General features: G+C 32.4%; 1 protein-coding gene across 9 annotated transcripts in view; it reads right to left on the reverse strand.

The window, feature by feature from the left end:
- Positions 1-230: 230 nt before the first annotated feature.
- LOC143247431 (uncharacterized) overlaps positions 231-19317 on the reverse strand; it is a 40736-nt gene continuing 21649 nt past the window's right edge. For 7 of the 9 annotated variants that reach the window (XM_076495511.1, XM_076495510.1, XM_076495509.1 and 4 more), the window contains one exon: positions 231-4748. In XM_076495511.1, the coding sequence (XP_076351626.1) occupies positions 3407-4702 (1296 nt within the window). In that variant the 5' untranslated portion in view covers positions 4703-4748 and the 3' untranslated portion in view covers positions 231-3406. Of the gene's footprint in view, positions 4749-5175; positions 5347-19317 lie in introns of those variants that run through there. The other 2 variants (XM_076495514.1, XM_076495508.1) reach the window with 2 other exon arrangements.

A 19317-nucleotide genomic window follows, 5' to 3' on the forward strand; every position in this document is an offset into this window, starting at 1 on the left:
TTATGTAATGTTAGAACATTTCTTGAAAGAAATAAAACTGAAAAGTAATTTAACACAAAATACAGCTCCACGTCCCGTTTTTAATCAACTGCGTTACCGCGAATGAAACGTTTGTTTGTTTATATATTGTTAAGGAAAAGGTATACAATGAACTATCTACTCTGCTCTAACGGTATCACGTCCCGAATTTTATCGTTGAAAGCCAACAGATTTACTACTAATTCAGTCACTTTGTAAGTAGTAAGAATCACAACTTTTATTATCATTTTTCACAATTTAAAGAGCGTTTCAAGAATAAAATATGTTCTGTAAAATAAATTAATCTTTCGACTGATTACAAAAAGTATGTTATTAAATATCTTGATCCTCATTTCTAGACCACTGACTTGATAGAATAATTACGTTCACGAGGAATCTACAAACTGCAGAAGAAAACGAACCCGATAAAATAGTAGCCAAATTAAAATTAGTTTACTGACAAATATGAAAACAACGTTTCGGGAAATAGTCCTTTACCGGATTATCCAAAGCGGTGTTTTTTTATTGGTCAGTAGACTTGTGAGTTGGCGAAAGTTCCTCTAATTTGTTTTCTTCTACAAACTGACTTTAAAAGCAAATTTTTGAAACATTTGAGATTGTATTACATGCATTTTGTATAAAAATCGACCATTGCACAATATCATCTTATTTGAAGAGGAAATAATTTATTACAATTTCCCACTTTTAAGAAAACTGAATGTTACTTTCGGAAGTTAAGAGTAATGGAAACTGACACATATAAAGTTTCCTAAGATGTGTTGGGATTCAAACTGATATAATAATTTGAGTAACAACAGTTTAGTTACATCTTATTTTTTCTTAAGCTCTGTATAAAAACACCTAGAAGTTTTCAATATTAATTAAACATTAAATTAACTGTACTTTAACACATTAATCTAATTTTAAACACTTTCTCTCTACGAATTAGTTTTAAAACTCACTGTTTTTACGAAATATTACTGGAAATACAGACATATAATTAATTTACAAATTAGAAAAAAAGGCATATGTTTCATGCCTGTTTGTTTTAAAATATCACTGGTGATTGATGTTGGTGTTGAAATACACTCAATAAAAATAATCAATTTTACCATTCAAGTTGGAATATTGGTATATTTTTTACTGTTTTGTAGCTTTATTGTCATGTGACACATATGGTTGAATTTCTAACTATACAGTTAAATTTTTGAACTTTTAATTCAAACAGTTACGTTCTGATATTTGTTCAAGCGAAACATAGCTTATTTTAACTCATTTAAGTAAATGTAAAATATAAAACATATTATGTTTTCTTTCAAACTAACAAAATATAGCATACACATTAAACTTAGTATTAGTTCTACCATAGTATTTGTAAGTATAGCTGATTCTAATAAAATTGTATTTGGAGCTCATTAATTATTAACACAGAAGACATTTATTGACATTAGTAAATTATTTTAATTGTATTTTTATAATAGGAAAATGAATAATACAAAAAAAGATATATAATAATATTATTTTTGATATAATTATTAACTATGACCACCAGATGACGCTAAAAAGATGGAACAGGGAAGACAAACGGATAATTTCTGATGTTTCGCTCGGACTTTGATTAGTCAATCCGAAGATGATGAAACTGCAACAGTTGATTAACTTATCTTGGTCTGTTTTACTTTTGTTAGTAACGAACAAATTTACTCATGAAGCTTATCCCTTTGTTTCCAAACAATTTCTTTTTTCCTATGCTCTAAAAAATGAAAACTTTCAAAGTTAAAATGTTTATGAAAACTTATTCCCAAACTATTATTAGGGTAAGTTGTTGGAATTTGCTAAATCTAAGTTTCCCATTGTGTAAAACTCAAGTTTTGCTAAATGTTATTAGGTTTTGCTTAAATATTTTAACAAGTTTTTTAAGCATTCTTAAACAGTTGTAAACGAAAACAAAAAATATATAGGACATACATTTTTCCTAGAAATTAATTAAAGAAAGCTGACAGCAACATTTCTTTAATTAAGTAAAAACATTGCTGTTCTACAGAATGTTGAGGATGTTATATTAAAGCGATTTGTAACATGGAATCAGCAAGTCACGCGGTAACCACATAAAGTCGCGGTGGAACTGATTGCATCAGAACATTTTTTTACATGGTTGGCATTCGTACGTGTTGTGATGCCATTGAACAGTGTTGCTTTAAGGAATGATTTGTAACAGCTTTTTCAAACACAAAATATTCGTAAACACACATGATAAAGATGTGTTCAGATCAGACTCTTAACATTTTCAAAACTGGCATACCTCTTATATTTAATGGTTCTGAAAAATAAAGGAACATGAATTAACTTAAGGCATCGGGACCATTCAAAAATAGACATGGAACTGTCATTTTCAAGGTGTGGTAAGGAAAGTGTGGCGTCTTGTATTAATAAGCAAGTGAAAATATACGAAAACTAAGAAATACTAGTCAAATCGCCAAATATCTGTACGGACTGTTAAAACTGGCAATGGGAAATTGCCATCTTCTTAGAGTAAAAAGGTTAAGGAAAGCAAATCATGAGGAATGATGTGCTTTGCATACGATAGAGCCTTTTGCAATATAAACTACACTGTAGGACCATTGTATAGATGCATGGCCATTATAACTAGGTAGTGAAACTCCAAAATCGTTTCAATGTAACGTACTCAACCTCTTTAGTTCCGTTGATATTAGAATAGCAAAAGAAAATTGCATGTAATATAATCATGTTTTGTTTGATATGGAAACATAAAAGCTGTTCAGAAGATGATATTTTATATTTTAGAGTCACTGAACAACATACAGCGTAAACTGCACGGTTTAATATTACTGTAAACACCATCACACTTAAATATTTCTGAGCTATTAACCGTACGTTTAAATTTTGTTTAAACTGTCATATAATACATAAATGATAATTAAGTACTTGGATAGAAAGGGGTAAAGAGCCTTTTCGGCAGGTTCACAGCTTACATTAATTTTATAAAAACAATCTCTAAATAAAACATTCTCTTCTTGGAGGCCAGTCACCAAGTGTTGTAACATTAAATTTAAATTCAAACTAACTTCTACACTAATAAACAAGATGTGATAAGTATTATCACAATCTAATAGATGTGTTACATGTTTTTCTTAAGTATATCCTCGAAAGCGGAGATACTAGTTCTTTCTGATAACACATATGGTTTCCTACATAGAAATCTTAAGTTCACTGTTGCTCAATACTGAATAATAAACTATAATCATACGTTTATAATTTGACAGCATTTTAAATATACACTACAACTTGTTAAAACATGAACTCTAAGCTACTTGTGCTTTCTTATTATTTTAGACGGATTGGTGTATAGAAATGAGAACTCTGTAAGCTACCTGTGATTTCTTATTATTTTAGATGGACTAGTGTATTGAAGTTTTACGTCACTGCCTTCTTCTTCTAAAAACATTTCTCGTCTACTTCGTATCCTCTTGGTTCGTCGTCTCCACATACAAACACCAAATAAAACTGCAATCACAACTATTACCGTAGCTGATACAACGGCCCAGACGATAACACTTTTGTTGACAGATGTTGAATCTTCTTTGCCTGCTGTCTGAAACTCACCTTCATCATAATCCAGTTGTTGTTCTGGCTTAGAAGGCGATACAGTTGTTAACATTAGTGTAATTATGTTGTGCTCGGAAGAGAAAGTTGTTTCTTCTAAATCTTCATTTTCATCACGTTCTTCATTTACGAGACGTGAAGTATTTATGCTACTGCTGGTTGAGGGGAATTCTGTGATATGTAAGTCACCAGTACCCTCTTTCTCTGTGTTGGAATACTCTTCACTAAGTGTTGACGGTACAAGTGTGTGTGGTTGGAGGGGAGGTCTCCAGGGTGTACCTGGTCGTGTTGAAAAATGATTCCGTCTTCCTCCAGAAGCTTCGAATGGTTCTCGAGAAAAAGGTTTTCTTCCATTTGATTGTCCTTCTACAGGATAAGGAGGCCAGGCTTCTCTGTGTTTGTTAGGATAGCCCTCTAATGGTTGTAATCCACTTCTTAAAGAATGTTTCTCCATTGTTTCGGATACAAGAGGAAATGTCTTTTCAGGGAATTTGTTGTTTGATTGTCCACCAAAATTCGCGTCACGGTTTATCGGATGAGTGTAATTGTAGTTTAATGTAGGCTGTAATGGGAAAGATGTAAGTTTGCGATTAGTTTCAGACATTGTGGAAAGACGTACTTTTTTCATCTTAGACGAATCGTACTTTTTCGGATTGTTTTTTTCTGTAAAAGATATGGAGGTTTTGGATTTGTTTATTTTACCAGATTCTTCAGCATAGTGAGTAGAAATCGTTGATGTAAGAGTTTCACTATTTGTACCAAAAGAAACTGTTCTGCTAGTCGTCGCCGATGTGCCTTCCTTTAAATCAAGAAAGGGATTTAAACCAGTTCGAGGGTTAGTAAAGTCACTTATATGAGCCTTCTTCCCTGTTTTCACATTGGTTGGTGGTGTTACTTCCGTTGTATTTAAGAACTTTCTTTCTTGACTATACTCACTGTTATCTTTTGAGGACTTTTCAGCACGATGTTTTTCTAAGTAGGAACAGTGTGGTTGTAAACAGTTTTCGTGAGACGTAACAGGCACTAGTAACACGAGTAGCAAACAAATCAATGAAGACATAATGATTGGTGAAGTTTGTTTAGTTCACCCGTTGATAATAACTTATCTGAAAAACGGAAAACAAACAAATTAAAACTATGATATTGGGTCGATTCTTCTTTTATAGAGTAACTTTTTTTTTTTAATATAATATCTCTTTGTCCTCTTTTACGTCAACGATAGAAAGTATTTCATTTAAAAGAACAATTACAATATAAAAGTTGACTTGACATATTAAATAGATTATGAGCTGAATACCCAAATCTACCTATCGTTTTGCCTATATATATCACAATATTTTAGCAAACGAAGACAATTGGTTTATGAGTGAAATGACAAAGTATATCTAAATTTCACATAAGATGTAGTGGCTATAACGTCTTACAAAACTACGCCTTTTCGAATTCTTTTTGGATAAGTTAAAAGAGCATATTTATGTTGCTAGTACGTATATGTGTAGTAAATGATTATAAAGTTAGAATACTTCGCATTACCTACAGGTTAAGCACACAGAAGGAACAAATTCCAGCACGTGGTCTGAGCTGATAAAGTCAACACTAGAAGACTGGTAAAACCACTCCTATTCACAGACTATATACCCCACAGACCTGCTGGTGTGAGCTGTCGCAACCACGGTCTACAACTACTAATATCTAGTTAATTATTATTCGTTTTCCGTCCCAAGTTAATCTTGTACCCAGGGAAAGGAGGGCGTGGCCGCTGCGTGCGCCGTAGCCGTAACTCTCATCCGTGTTGTTCAGCTAGTTTTTAATTTTTTTTTCTTATGACTTCTGTGCTCCCTTACAAAGCACTGCGATTGATACAACTAAATGTTTGTCTGCCTAATTGCCTTTCTGATGCTCAAAATGTCATTAAAAGTTTTTAAAACTGCTATAGTTGTCAGTAAATGTCCTTAGATCAAAGCTTAAAAACTGTTTCGTATGTTCCTGCAAGGAAATAATGTTTTTTTTCCCGACCAAAATGACTGAAAGTTTAAACCACATATTACATCACTAATTGACAAGGATCTGTTCATCAACGGTTGTATTCACCATAAGCTGGTTACAAATAAATAAACACTTTACAGTGAATACTTTGTATTGTAGGTTATGGGAATTTATTATTTTGTTAGTTGTCTCAGCTCTGTTTTTCACCGTTGATTCAAGTATACATCACATCTTAGTATTACGATTCAAATAATCATTTTGTAAATGTTTTATGAGAATGGTTTATGAGTATTTTTATTGTTAATTTGTGTGTTGTTACCATTCTATATTAACATTATTTTACATAGGCATACAAAATGGTTTAGCCTCGAGCGAGATCTATAAAAGACGTTGAAAAATATGGGGCATGCGAAGGAAATACCCCCAGTGGCACAGCAGCATGTCTGCGTACTTACAGCGCTAGAAACCGGGTTACGATACTCGTGAGAAGCAGAGTATAGATAGCCCATTATGTAACTTTGCGCTTAACAACAAACAAACAAGCGAAAGAAATATGTAGCATATGCCATAAAATGAATAAAACTGATATATTAATCTAAGGCTGAAAGCAGTGGAACAGTTAGATGATATGCTATATCAAATCGAGGAGGCAACTGGTGTAATGAAGGCGAGTTGTAATCTAATCTAATCTAATCAAAAACACCTTAAGTGTGAAAAAAGGTGCGGTCAAAAGAGGATTCAGCGTACGAATTAAGGGAATGAAATCAGGCTTGACAAACAGGTAGCTACACTTATAGCAATGATAAGAAGTTTACAGTAAATCGCCAATCATTCGTTAGCCAGGCCGAAGTAATCCTAGCTACATAAGATAGAAAATCGCTATATGATTATTCCTGTCCTTATCAGGTTGTTGTTTTTGTGGTCTTAAGCACACTATCATGTGTCTTCATAGATTATACCACAGCGTAATTATAGTAACTACACGAATGTTGCATACATTTATAACTACAAATAAGTAACATAATTGTATCAGATACATAAGTTTTCCTTTGGGGAAAGTAGGGGGGAGAATGGAAACCTCACAAGTGTAGCAGAAAATATTTATAACGTAAAATAAAACAATTTTTTCAAGTTGCGATAGGTTAGTTGTAATATTAAAAACCGGTATATGAATTTGAAAAGAACTTTTTTTTTCTTTTCTTCATGCAATTCGTAAGATGCTGACTTTAAGAAAAATAAGATCAAATACAAGTATTCAAAATAATGTTTTGATTACAAACGTTTTCTTACAGCTGGTTTTGATTTTTTCAATATTATATTTATTACTTGATACATTTTGTATAAAAATATTTGTTTCGGGATGAATTTAAACTAAATATTCATAATATAGACCATAATTTAAATGCTGCTGCCAGATTTTAATAATAAAAATTGCGAAAAGATGTAATTGATTAAATATTGTCATCAAGTGGATCGTGAAGGTTAACAAAGTAAGCTGACTGAATCTTCAATAACTTCGAAAATCGATGTACACCTAAAAGAATTCTAATTAACTCATTTTCCAGCTTCTTTGCTGTGTAGGTCAATGGTATTGATTTCACTCACATCTCACCTTACATTGAAAATGTTTTGATAATGCTCGAATCAAACAAATGAAAATATTTCTGTATGTGAAAAGGTGCATGCATTACAGAAAACCTTGAGTAGCCTTAATTATCACACGTATTTACTTAACAAAATTTGTTATATTTTGCAACTAATTTAAAGTTATGTAATGGAACAGATTCTAAACGTCACAATAAATTAAAATCCCAATAGTTTTGTCTCTTTCACTCCCCAATACTCGTTAGGACAGAACAATGTAACCGAATGTGGCATTCAATACATCGATGAAACAATGAGGCCAGATAGAATGAGAATACCAGAACATCTGTACAACACGAGATTATGTGCAACGTCAATTTAGCAGTTGCATTATATATGCCAGAAAATAAGGCACTATATATGCCAAAACAATACGTAAACTCATATAAAGGAAAATGAATATTAATCCTCTATGAAAACTAAAATACTTATGCAGCAGAAGTTCGTTACCCTTGCAGAAGGCCGTATGTGATATATGAACTTACCAAGAACGGGCAATAACCCATTCCAGTCCTAACAACTTTTTCTAAGATTTTTTTATCGAATAAAAGCGAGTTTCTTTTCAGGATTACAGCTGAAGACGTCAGCAAATTAGCAGCCGAAACGTAGTGTTTGAGCTAGTTACGTCATGCATTACTAAGTAACTTTTCACACGTGAGTACTTATATTTCTATAAAACAATTTACTTGGACTATCACCATATTTGTTTGTTGTTGTTGTTGTTGTTTTTTTTTTAATACACAAGCCCTCGGCTCAATTACCTAAGCCTTTTACAGGTGCGAGATGTTTAGTAAACAACAGGATCTAACGTAACAATATGAAATATAAGTTGCCTCGAAACCAATCAAGGTAATCATTTCTGCCTTCACTTTTTCTTTTTTGATATTCCTCTTTTGTGCATTGTTGTTCGTTAGTTTTACTTGCCTTATCAATTTTTGGCCATTTTCAACAATATTTTGCATTAAATGCCTTATATGTCTACTGTTTTATTTTCAGAATCACGCAGTGTTAAGTTTGTTTGTTTTAAATTTCGCGCAAAGCTACACGAGGGCTATCTGCGCAGTTAGTCATTACCACCCACAGCCAGCTCTTGGGCTACTCTTTTACTAACGAACAGTGGGATTCAACGTCACATTATAACACCCCCACATCTGACAAAGCGAGTATGTTGGGTGGGTCAGGGATTCGAACCCGCGACTTTCAGATTACGAGTTGGGTACCTCAACTACCTGGGCATGTCGGGTCTCGCATTGTTAATAAAATATGTAATTTGTTTTTAACTTGTTTGATGTAACTACCTACTTTTCCAAACAACACATATGAAAATAGTACATTTCGAATCAATATTTTACGACAGTATACAACACACAAGAAAATGTTTACTTTCTTTTATTGTTCTTTTCGTAATATCTCATATATGTCCAGACATTTCTGTCCAACACTACTGTTAAAAAACAAACAAACTTGGTTTAATTGGTTTCTTTATTGAATATGATTTACGTTGAATTTGGTTATATATTTATATGTGATGGTCTGATATATATAACATGTTTTACATGTAGTTTATTCTGTTTATCTGGTCTGTATACTTGGCGATGTTTAAAAACAACTTGGCTAACTTAATTAATCAAAATAATTTTTTGTTATATGTTTTCATCATTCTTAAGCTAAATTGTTCGGTTTACATATTGTTACAACTGTGTGTACATTTGGTTCGATCTTTGTGATTCTATTTACATAATACTTTGGTTATACGTCCTCTTGTGGAAAGCATTTCCTGCACCACAGTTGCTTTATTTATTTGGAATTGTTGCAATGTGCAGCTTTATTAGTTAATGAAGATTTATTGTTTGTTAATTTTGAATTTCGAGCAAATCTACAAGAGGGCTATGTGCGCTAAACGTCCCCAATTTAGGGGTGTAAGTCTAGAGGGAAGGAAGATAGTCATCACCGCCCACCACCAACTCTTGGGCTACTCTTTTACCAACGAATTGTGGGATTGACCGTCACATTATAACGCCTCCATGGCTAATAGAGCGAGCATGTTTGGTGTGACGGGGATTGGAGCCCGTGATCCTCGGATTACAAGTCGAGTGCCTTAACCACCTGGCTATGCCGGACCTATGAAAATTTACCTATATCTTAGTTATCTAGTAATGTTTACATATAGTGTCGTTTTATTTAGGAAATTTAACCTTGACTAAAGTGAATATAGTCTAGTTTGCAAAAAGCATGAATACACGTCCCTCCTTATAAACATGATTTTATTATGTGACTTAGTATACATATAATGCTATAGTGAATTGACTCAAAAAAACTTTGGCTATAAGATCTACTATATAATATAGCCCATGAGTAGTTTGGTTATAATGACAGATCTGCATTTAGTTTCATAGTAGGATATCTTAAACACATGATTTACATTATACCACAAAAACTGAGCTAACGAAGTACAACTAAACTGACTCGGAAATAATAAAATACAGACTAAACAAAAATTAAGCTAGAGAGAAATTAAATAAATAAAATTAAAATAATAAAACAAAAACGCAGTGAAACATACGTATATGTACAATGTATCTCCAAAGACAATTGAGGTCTTACATTTTTGCCGCTTGTCAGTGTTGATGCTGTGAAAGGCTGCCCTAGTTTTTTCAATGCTCCTCTTTAAAAGCACTAACTCCACACTGAAATCACTGAATCTCTCGGTGATTTTCCTTTATGATGTAATATTCTTTTGTATTTATTCATCCCATCTGATGATCTCCATTTCATGTAAAAGACGTCCATATCTCTGTCCTTTTTTCTGCCTGATCTTGGACTGGAAATAGAGGTTTCCAGCATCCAAAAGTGCAAGGATTAAAAACAGTGAAACAACCTTTAGCGTTGTCAATGCCAAGGCATCATATTGGAAAGCTGAAGGCAAATCTAATGTCATCTTTTACTCATTCGTTTTAGGAAACGAGACGGTGTTTGTTGATTCTTCCATAGGACAAAAAAACTACTTTGCCAGCCACTCATATTCTTGATGCTTTGAAGAAACGCCATAATGGAAGTATGTATGATATTTTCATGACTGGAGTTTGTGCTTATCTTTGGTGATTTCTATCATTGTTATTGGCATGGGTTTAAACACCAGCAGTACATCTTCAATCTGTATAGCTTTTATCTACTTAGTACTAACACAAGTACACAAGCACTAACACACACATACCTACTTTATTATCACATTAATCAGTGCATATTTGCAGCACATGTAGTCACCATTCAACAGGTTGCTTGATATCCATAGTATACAAAATTAATATCAACACTGCTTTCACATGTGGTTTAGCACATTGTGACAAATATGATATTGTATATCTGTTTTAATATCGATGTTTAAGTTAAATTGATATTTAGAAAATTGTGTAACGTATACTGTTAACCCTGTATTGTGAAAACTCCTGCATATTCACTAAACTTGTAGATAATTCTCGAGTGTTAGAATCAATAATATATTTGAGTACGTAAACACTGGTGTAACACATACTAGATGAATTCCAAATTAACTTGCTCATCGTGAACCATCGATGAGACATCAAGAAACTTCCAGACCAGAAAGAACAATCGATATTATTCGTAAATTTGTAAAATGTTTGTACATATATCATTATTTGTATTAAAAACGAAACTGTGTGTATCAGTCTTGCTGACAAGTATCATATATTGGATAAATGTCGACATTTACTTCACTTCTAAATACAAATTAACATTTAATTCAGATTCAGACTATTCGAAATTACAGTAGATTGTGTAATATAAAGGAGGCCCATCTGGAACCTGAAGAATCGATCTAAATTCAAATTCAAATCATAATTCAATTTATATTTACCCGTATGAAGAAGATTCACTCATGTCTGATTATCAAGGTTTTCTTAAACCACCTTTCCTCGATCAGTTATAAAGACATAACAATTACGAGCAGTTGTCAAAGTTTTACAACCAAAAGTTAAAAAATCAGTGGAAAAAGATTAACTAAAAAGTATACTGCCAAAACACTAGTAAGTTATGAAATGTTGCTTGAGCAAGTATTAGAGGGATATTTTAGTGTCCCCACTGTCTATTCGGTGTTGAGTTAAAAAAAATAGAATCAGGAAATATTTAAACAAATGGAGCTTGAACAAGCTCGTGTGGAAGCAAAGGAGAAACATGTTTGTATGTGAAAGCTGAAAAAAAATAAATGTCTCTTTGTCGAGAGAGCTCACAAAGAAATTAAGCTGAAAGAAATAGTAATTAGACTCAATTTAAATCAACTAAAACAAAAGGCAGCTTTCAACTTAATCGATACATTAAAGAACTACCGTTCAATGAAGATAAAGTTTATAAGTATTTCAAGCATTTTGAGAAGTTTCCCAAAACCATGCAATTACCTACCAAAAACGTGGTCTTTATTATTGCAGGTTTTTTAAGTGGTAAAGCACAAAAAGCTTATATTTTTCTCTCTCTAGAAGATTATACGAATTATGATAAGGTTAAAGCACTATTCTTAAAGTATTATAATTAGTAGCAGAGGCTTTGTGCCAAATGTTTCGAGGCTATTGCAAGCAAGAAAATCAAATTTATATCGAATTTGCTCAAAATAAAAAAGTTTAATTTCATCGATGATATAATTTCATGCATATTGGCAACAGTTTTCATAAACTCAGATGATTATATCTAATTGAGAAATTTTAAATATTGTACATGTGACAACCTCAAATTGACTTGGATGAAAAGAAAGTTGAAACCCTATAGGAAGAAGCTTTCCAATGATTACACTCTAGCACATAAAATAGCTTTTCATTAAAAGAAATGCCTACTATTTCGACAAAAACCTGTACCTGTTCAATCCAATGAAGTTCAAGGTTTTTCTAAAAAAATCCAACCATTCTAGTCAAAATCTTCTGTCAGACAGGAAAAAAACTTCATCAAGGCCTGTCTGTCATTTTTAGTTTAAAAAATGGTTATGCTAAACTTGTTAGTGTTTGGAAAATAAAAGGAGGCAACGCCCAGTGTGTTTGTGTTTACATAGTTTCATCAGATCTCCCGGTGTTGTTGATTTGACCACTGATATTAAGGCTGGTGTGGTTAGGAAGAAATTCAGACCTTTTAGTGTCTATGATAAATGATATTTCCATACTCGTACATATTATAATACTGGGGTGACTCATTCATTGCTATTAGAATGCATATTGCCTTTGGATTCTATTTCTGTCACTGGTGAGTATGTTTTTGCTCTGGGTATTGAGAGTGGAATTGTTTATGCTCCCTTCACAAAGTTTATTTAGTATCATACCTAGTTTCGGGATCATTTGTAGTCAAATTTCTCTGCCAACTGAGGATATATCATTATTACTGAGAAAAATTTGGCTGTGAAAAGGTGTTGTGAAAGACAAAATAGTTAGCGAACCGATCACGGTTTCATCTAAGAATGATATCGCTGTTGAAGATAATTCCGATGTGTTTCCTTCATGTGCTGTGACTCAAACTCAGGCTAAAAAATTAAGCAAAAACAAATGTTGGACACTTATTCAAGAGGACGATATTATCTTTTGGATGATTGTCCTACCCATGATTCCTCGGTGAATGTTAGTGATGGATGTGAGGGATCTAGTTTACCATATGAAGTTGCATTTACTAAAAGTAAACTGACCAATGAGCAAGAGAAGAATCTGCAGTTATCTTCATTATTTAAATATTCACTCCGAAAAGAGAAACTGGAAAAAGTTCCAAGTGTTTTTTTTTTTTAATTGTGTGCTTATAAGAAAATGAAGACCACTAGGTGTTCTAGCTTCACAGGACTAAGCTGCATTTTATCAAATCGTTTTATCAAACCATATTGTTCTGAAATATTGAAAATTGCCTATGAATTCCGCCATGGGAAATCATTTAGATGTCAAAAAGACATGATAAAAAATTTTGAGACATTTCTTCTTGCCAAATATTATGCAAGACGTTTCTAAATCTTGTACAACTTCTCATAATTCTCATTTGGTCGGAAAACCTAACCAGAAGTCTTCTGCTGCTCCTTTGAAGTCTGTTCCAACTTTCATAAAACTCTTCTGTCATGTGATTGTGTATTGTGTTGGAGCTTTACCAAAAACTCGATCAGGAAATCAGTATTTGTTGACTATCATGTATGCATCCATTCTATTCCCTAAAGCTATCCCTCTGGGACCGGCATGCCCAGGTGTTTAGGGCGCTAGACTCGTAATCTGAGGCCGTGGGTTCGAATCCCTGTCACACCAAACATGCTCGTCCTTTCAGCCGCGGAAGCGTTATAATGTTATAGTTAATCCCACTATTCGTTGCTAAAAACAGCTCAAATGTTAATGGTGGGTGGTGATGATCAGCTGTCTTCCCTCTAGTCTTCTACTGCTAAATTAAGGACGACTAGTGCATATAGCCCTCGAAGTTCTAAACAAACAAACAAAGCTATCCCTTTGAAAAACATTTCATCCCAAAAATTTCAAAGGTTTATATTAATTTATTTACTTTTGTTGTCTTGCCCAAATAAATTTATACTGATCAAGTATCAAATTTTATGTCAGGGTTGTTTCAATAAATTGTTTATCAGCCTGATGCTGAACTGATCAAATCTAGTGCATACAACCAGAATTACAAGGTGATCTTGAAATATTCCATTTTACTTTGAAATATATGTTGCAGACTTACTGTCTTGATAACAAGAAAGACTGGGATGAATGAGTAAACGTATTATTATTTGCTGTTAGTGAGATCAGTTCAGGATTCGATAGGATTAGGCTACTTGAGTTGGTGTTCGGCCATTCAGCGCATTGTTCCTTAAAATTGCTGAAGGAACAATTGTTGGTAAGATACCCAGTCCAGACTCTTTTGTGATTTTGAAATGGCTCACGAAAATTTGAAGTCGTTCAAACTAAAATGAAAAATGTTTATTATCGCAAGGCTGAAAAGCATAAGTTCTGTCCTGGTAATATGGTTTAAGTATTGTTACCCACTATTATACAGCCTTTCAAATATTAGGTCCCTATGAAGGTGTTCAGAAAGTTAATGATATGGACTATGTTCTAAAAACTCTGATTGTCAAAAGGCTACCAGGCTGTGTCGTCAATACGTTGAAACCCTATCACATCCGAGATTTATCCGAAAATATTTTAGCTGTTGGCTACTTCTCTGATGCTGATGGCAGTTGCTTTGATTTATATACCAGTAAATTTTAAAATATCGGTGATGAATGCAATAATAAACTAAGTAAATCTGATACTATGGTCAATCTGGATTCAAAACTCGAGAAAAAAATCAGCTTGCCAATTTAATAATTAAATACAAATGTATACATCCAAACATTCCTAATCTACCCTTATTGTTTATGATAAAGATTTAAATTACGGCTATCCTACAAAACAAAATCACTATTGTGTGAATCTAATCCGATTAAATGCTTAAGAATTATTTTATATAATGAAAAATTGCATTATAGAACCCAGTAAAATTGCTTGATCTTCACCTTACTGTACTGATTCCTAAATCTGATGGTTCGATTAAATTCTGTACAGACTTCTTCAAAGCAAAAGCTTTGACAAGGACAGAATCCTGTCCAATTCCAAGAGTAGAGGATTGTATTGACAAAATTGGAAAAGCAAAATACATCACAAAGTGTGACCTACTAATGGAATACTGGACCGTTTCTCTAAATGACAAGATAAAATAAATATTTGTTTTTGTTACTCCTGATGGGTTATGCCAATACAGTGTAATGCCTTTTGGAAGCAAAAAATTCACAAGCAATCTTTCGGCGAATGACGAGTCAATGTCTCAACAGTTTGTTACATGTTGGAATTTATGTTGATGATACTGTGATTTTAGTGACACGTGGGAAGAACATTTTTGTGTGTTATGTGATATTTTTAGAGGCTCAAGAAAGTAAATCTCACTGTAACATTAGAAAAAGTGGTATTTATAAAGCTAAAGCTGTTTACTTAGGTAATATTAGTAAGCCACGACCAAGTTTCTCAATTTAACCCAAAGTTGATTGTATTGTGAATACTCCTTCCAACAAAAATAGCTTTAATGAGATTTTTGAGAATGGGTGTTATTACAAGAAGTTTTGTAAAAAAAAAAAAATCGGACATCACTATCTCATTAACAAACCTATTGAAGAAAAATAAAAAATTAATGTAATCCGAAATTTGTGGTACTGGTGCCATTCTATTACAATCAGACGACAAAGGTATTGATCACCCTGTTTATGATTTTTCTTATAAAGTCTAAATGTAACCAAAAGAATTGTTCTACTGTGGAAAAAGTATTGGTTTTAATGTTAACCTTACAATATTTCAATGTATATGTATCTGCATCCCAACAACCGATTGTCATTTACACTGATCATAACCCATAAACCTCGAATGTTATAGCTGTGATTACCGCTTATTAGTCAGGAATTTCAGACATTTGACCAAAAATGTACATTACATACCATTTAACTTCAGCGGCTTTGCACCAGACATTAGTATTTTTACAAACACATTACATAACTATATCAGTGAAAAACACAACGTGTAGTCAGTCAGTAAAGAACGCAGAGAGAGCAAGCTTCCTGTTAACTGTATCGACATCAACTCGAAATTAATTCGCTCATCGCCAGTCCTCAATAAAATACCATAGAAGTTTCAGACAAGATAGAAGGCTCGATTTTATTTGTAAAACTTTTGTACATAGATCATTATTTGTAATAATCGTTATTCTAAATGTGAGTACTGTTTGTATATTAAAGTATTTGTGTATTAAAAAAAGAAACTGTGCGCATCAATCTTTTTGGCAAGTGTCATAAATTGGATTCATATTGAAATTTGCTTAACTTTTAAATTTAATTTACAATTTAACTTAGTTTCAGGCTATTTGAAATTAGAATTTAACAAAATGTTAGATCTCTTTAACTTAAAAATATCATGCAGCTTTTCCCTGTCATAATTATTTATCCAGGACAGATTTAGTGTTGTCATTTATATACTACAAGAATATTGTTTAATCAAGCATACTAGACGTAACAGTTATAATAAATAATTTACTTTTGCCATCATAAAATTGCACTTGGCCTAAGCCAACATGTTTTCCAGTTATGTGATAACATCTATTGGTTGTGGAAACAAAACACTTTAATAGATAAACAGAAACATAACTCATATTAATATGTAGCTAAATGGCACACACTTTCTTACTCTACACAGTTTATTTTTCATATTGTGTTTGAGCAGCACTTCACTACTGAATTTGTGAAAGACTGGAACAGACGATTAGGCACAGTTTCTATGATTACAAGAGCATGTCAACTTATTTCCTATATTATAAGTTTTGTCAGACTCAACAGGCAATGTATTCTAACATTCACATCAAAACTATGTTTGGGCAATTGAAAAGTAAGAATTATAAGTTGTTTCAGCATAGTGGTTTGTTACAGTCCCTAATTATCTATCCCAGCCGTGGAGGTATAAAGTGTGATGTAGTCTACTCTAAACAAATACCACTACAACTTGGCACAATAACTGTAGACGACATATTCATGTGAGCTTGCCTAGAGACATCTGAATCATGTCATTTATTATTCAGTCAATTTTGTCTATTTCAGGCTATGTTAGCATGTTAACAGTGAATAAGCTTCTACACAACTATTGAAGTAATCAGTAATGACTAAAACATATAAATTACTTTTTTTTTTACGAATTGTGCTACTAACTTAATCTTTTAAATTATTCAGCAGAATAGCTGTTAACAATATTATTCTTTAAATTTTATATAATTATAATACAATACCTATACTATGTAAAACAGTTCAGCAACATAGGGCAATTCAAAGAAAATTAAGCATTATTGTACTAATGATTGAATTAGCTGTGGTAAGCAATCCCTTTCTTATAATTACTGCTTTCCTTTAATTTACTTTTCTATACAATTATCTGAATTTCTCATTTCAGCTGCAAACATTCTGACTTTTTCATTATCATTCTGTAATATTTTATATTCGTCTTCATTCTTTATTAATTGTACATAAAAATAGTTTATTTATTCTACAAAAGGTAATAAATCTATAATGTCTTTATATATTTGATATTTTCAGAATTGTATCTAATGGATGTAAGAAAAGTATTTCTTTCGGCATTTTGTGAAACAATGTTTTCATCTTGACCTAAATTGACCTTCACCTATAGTATCACACACTAATAAGTATCTGCTGTCCATTGATGCATGTTTTCGCTTACTCCCAATTCTGCCCAGGAACATGATGCAAATGAAAAACATAATTATTTTGCCTTATGAATGAATCGCCTTTTACGATGTACCTATTTGAGAAGTGGGTCTATCGAACCAGAAGTGAAATCCTTTTACATGTTAATTTTGATAGCAAGAGTATATATTTTAAATCTGAATGGTTTAACTTACACCCTTGGCCTGACTATAAATAATAGTTGTTCTGTACTTTTCACTTAGAGCATTGGCAAACATCATTATGTAGTAACAATTCATAAGATGGCCATGGAGAAACTGATAAATGTTTGGTCAAGAATTTCTGAAGCCATCCTTATTAATTGAATGATTGGGAGCTTGGAGCAATTTCAACAAAAGTACCTTTATATATTGGGTTGAGGAATAATTCGTGAGCGTTTTATCAAGTTAAAAAATATATTCATAAATGAAACGCTTTCGCAAAATATTTCATGTCATTTGGTAGATAATTTTTTGCTCTAATAGATGGTGTGTTTGATTTTCATATGTCTTTAATGTTTGCTTTCATTTTCAGCTCATTAAATGGAATGTCAAGTTTTCGCATTTAATTTCTTGCAATTTCGTTTAAAACAATGCATACTATATACCTAGGTATTACATGAAATAAAGTATCATAATAAATGTTTTGGGTGTAATGTGTTCATGCATTGAAGTATTGTATAGTCTTGCATGTAATGCTTGAATAAAATTATTTAAAAACGCTCACGAATTATTCCTCAACCTAATACATGCAGGAAGTTATACTGCTCAATAAGATGAAGAAGAGAAGTTGTCATAAATCAGAGAAAACCAAGAGACATATTTTGTGATACTTTGATCTAATATGAAGGCAACGTCAATATTCAAAGTCTTTGAAAAGCATAATATACAATTTACCAATTTGTGTGGCAAAGGTTGTAATGACTTTTCTATTATATCTGGTCATTACAACAGATTATAGAAACGTGTGAAAGATTTGATTAAAAATCTTGTGTTAGTAGTTGTAAGCACACGTATGAAAATCAAAATTACGAAATATGTTCTTGAAATAGTTCAGAAGTTGTTTTCATACACTGAAGGCAGGACAAATTGTCGTGGTATTTTTAATGGCTTTCAGCAGTAACTGTAACATGAAGATAGTAGCACACTGCAGCCATTGAGCACACCACAGTGATAAAATAAAGTATAATTGTACTATAGTCCTCAGCACAACTAACTTTTTGAAATCTGCATATAAGCTGCTATGTTTATAACTACAACTATGTAACCGCAGTTGAAGTTTCATCCTTCTTGAATGCTTTAGACATTGAATTATGCTATTGTCTGGCACTATAGGTGAAAATTTGAAATTATGCCACGTGACTTTCAAATGCCTACTAGATGTGGATATTAACATTACAAAAGAAGCATATCAAATATTAGTTTCAGAGTTTACAACATAAATATGAATATTTTAATCATAATTTCCAAAAGTTGAAATAACAGCATCCACTACTGAACTACATACTCTAAACATCCCACCATAAAGGTTTTCTGTGTGTTGAATCCATATATTTAAATTGAAGTCATTTTAAAAATTAAACTTAATAGAGGAATATGCATTTGAATACATATAAATTTCAGTCAATAAAGTTTTTTCTACTTAATTTGTCTTGGTTAGTCTACACACACCGTTGTACTGTTCTACATGTTATCTGGCCTCTGTTCTGACGGACTTACCGTTATACGTTTATTTTAATAACTACATTTGTTTCAGTATAATTTTTATGCATGTGACATATA

This window comes from Tachypleus tridentatus, chromosome 3 (assembly GCF_004210375.1).
Source record: "Tachypleus tridentatus isolate NWPU-2018 chromosome 3, ASM421037v1, whole genome shotgun sequence".
In the NCBI taxonomy this organism is placed as follows: Eukaryota; Metazoa; Arthropoda; class Merostomata; order Xiphosura; family Limulidae; genus Tachypleus; species Tachypleus tridentatus.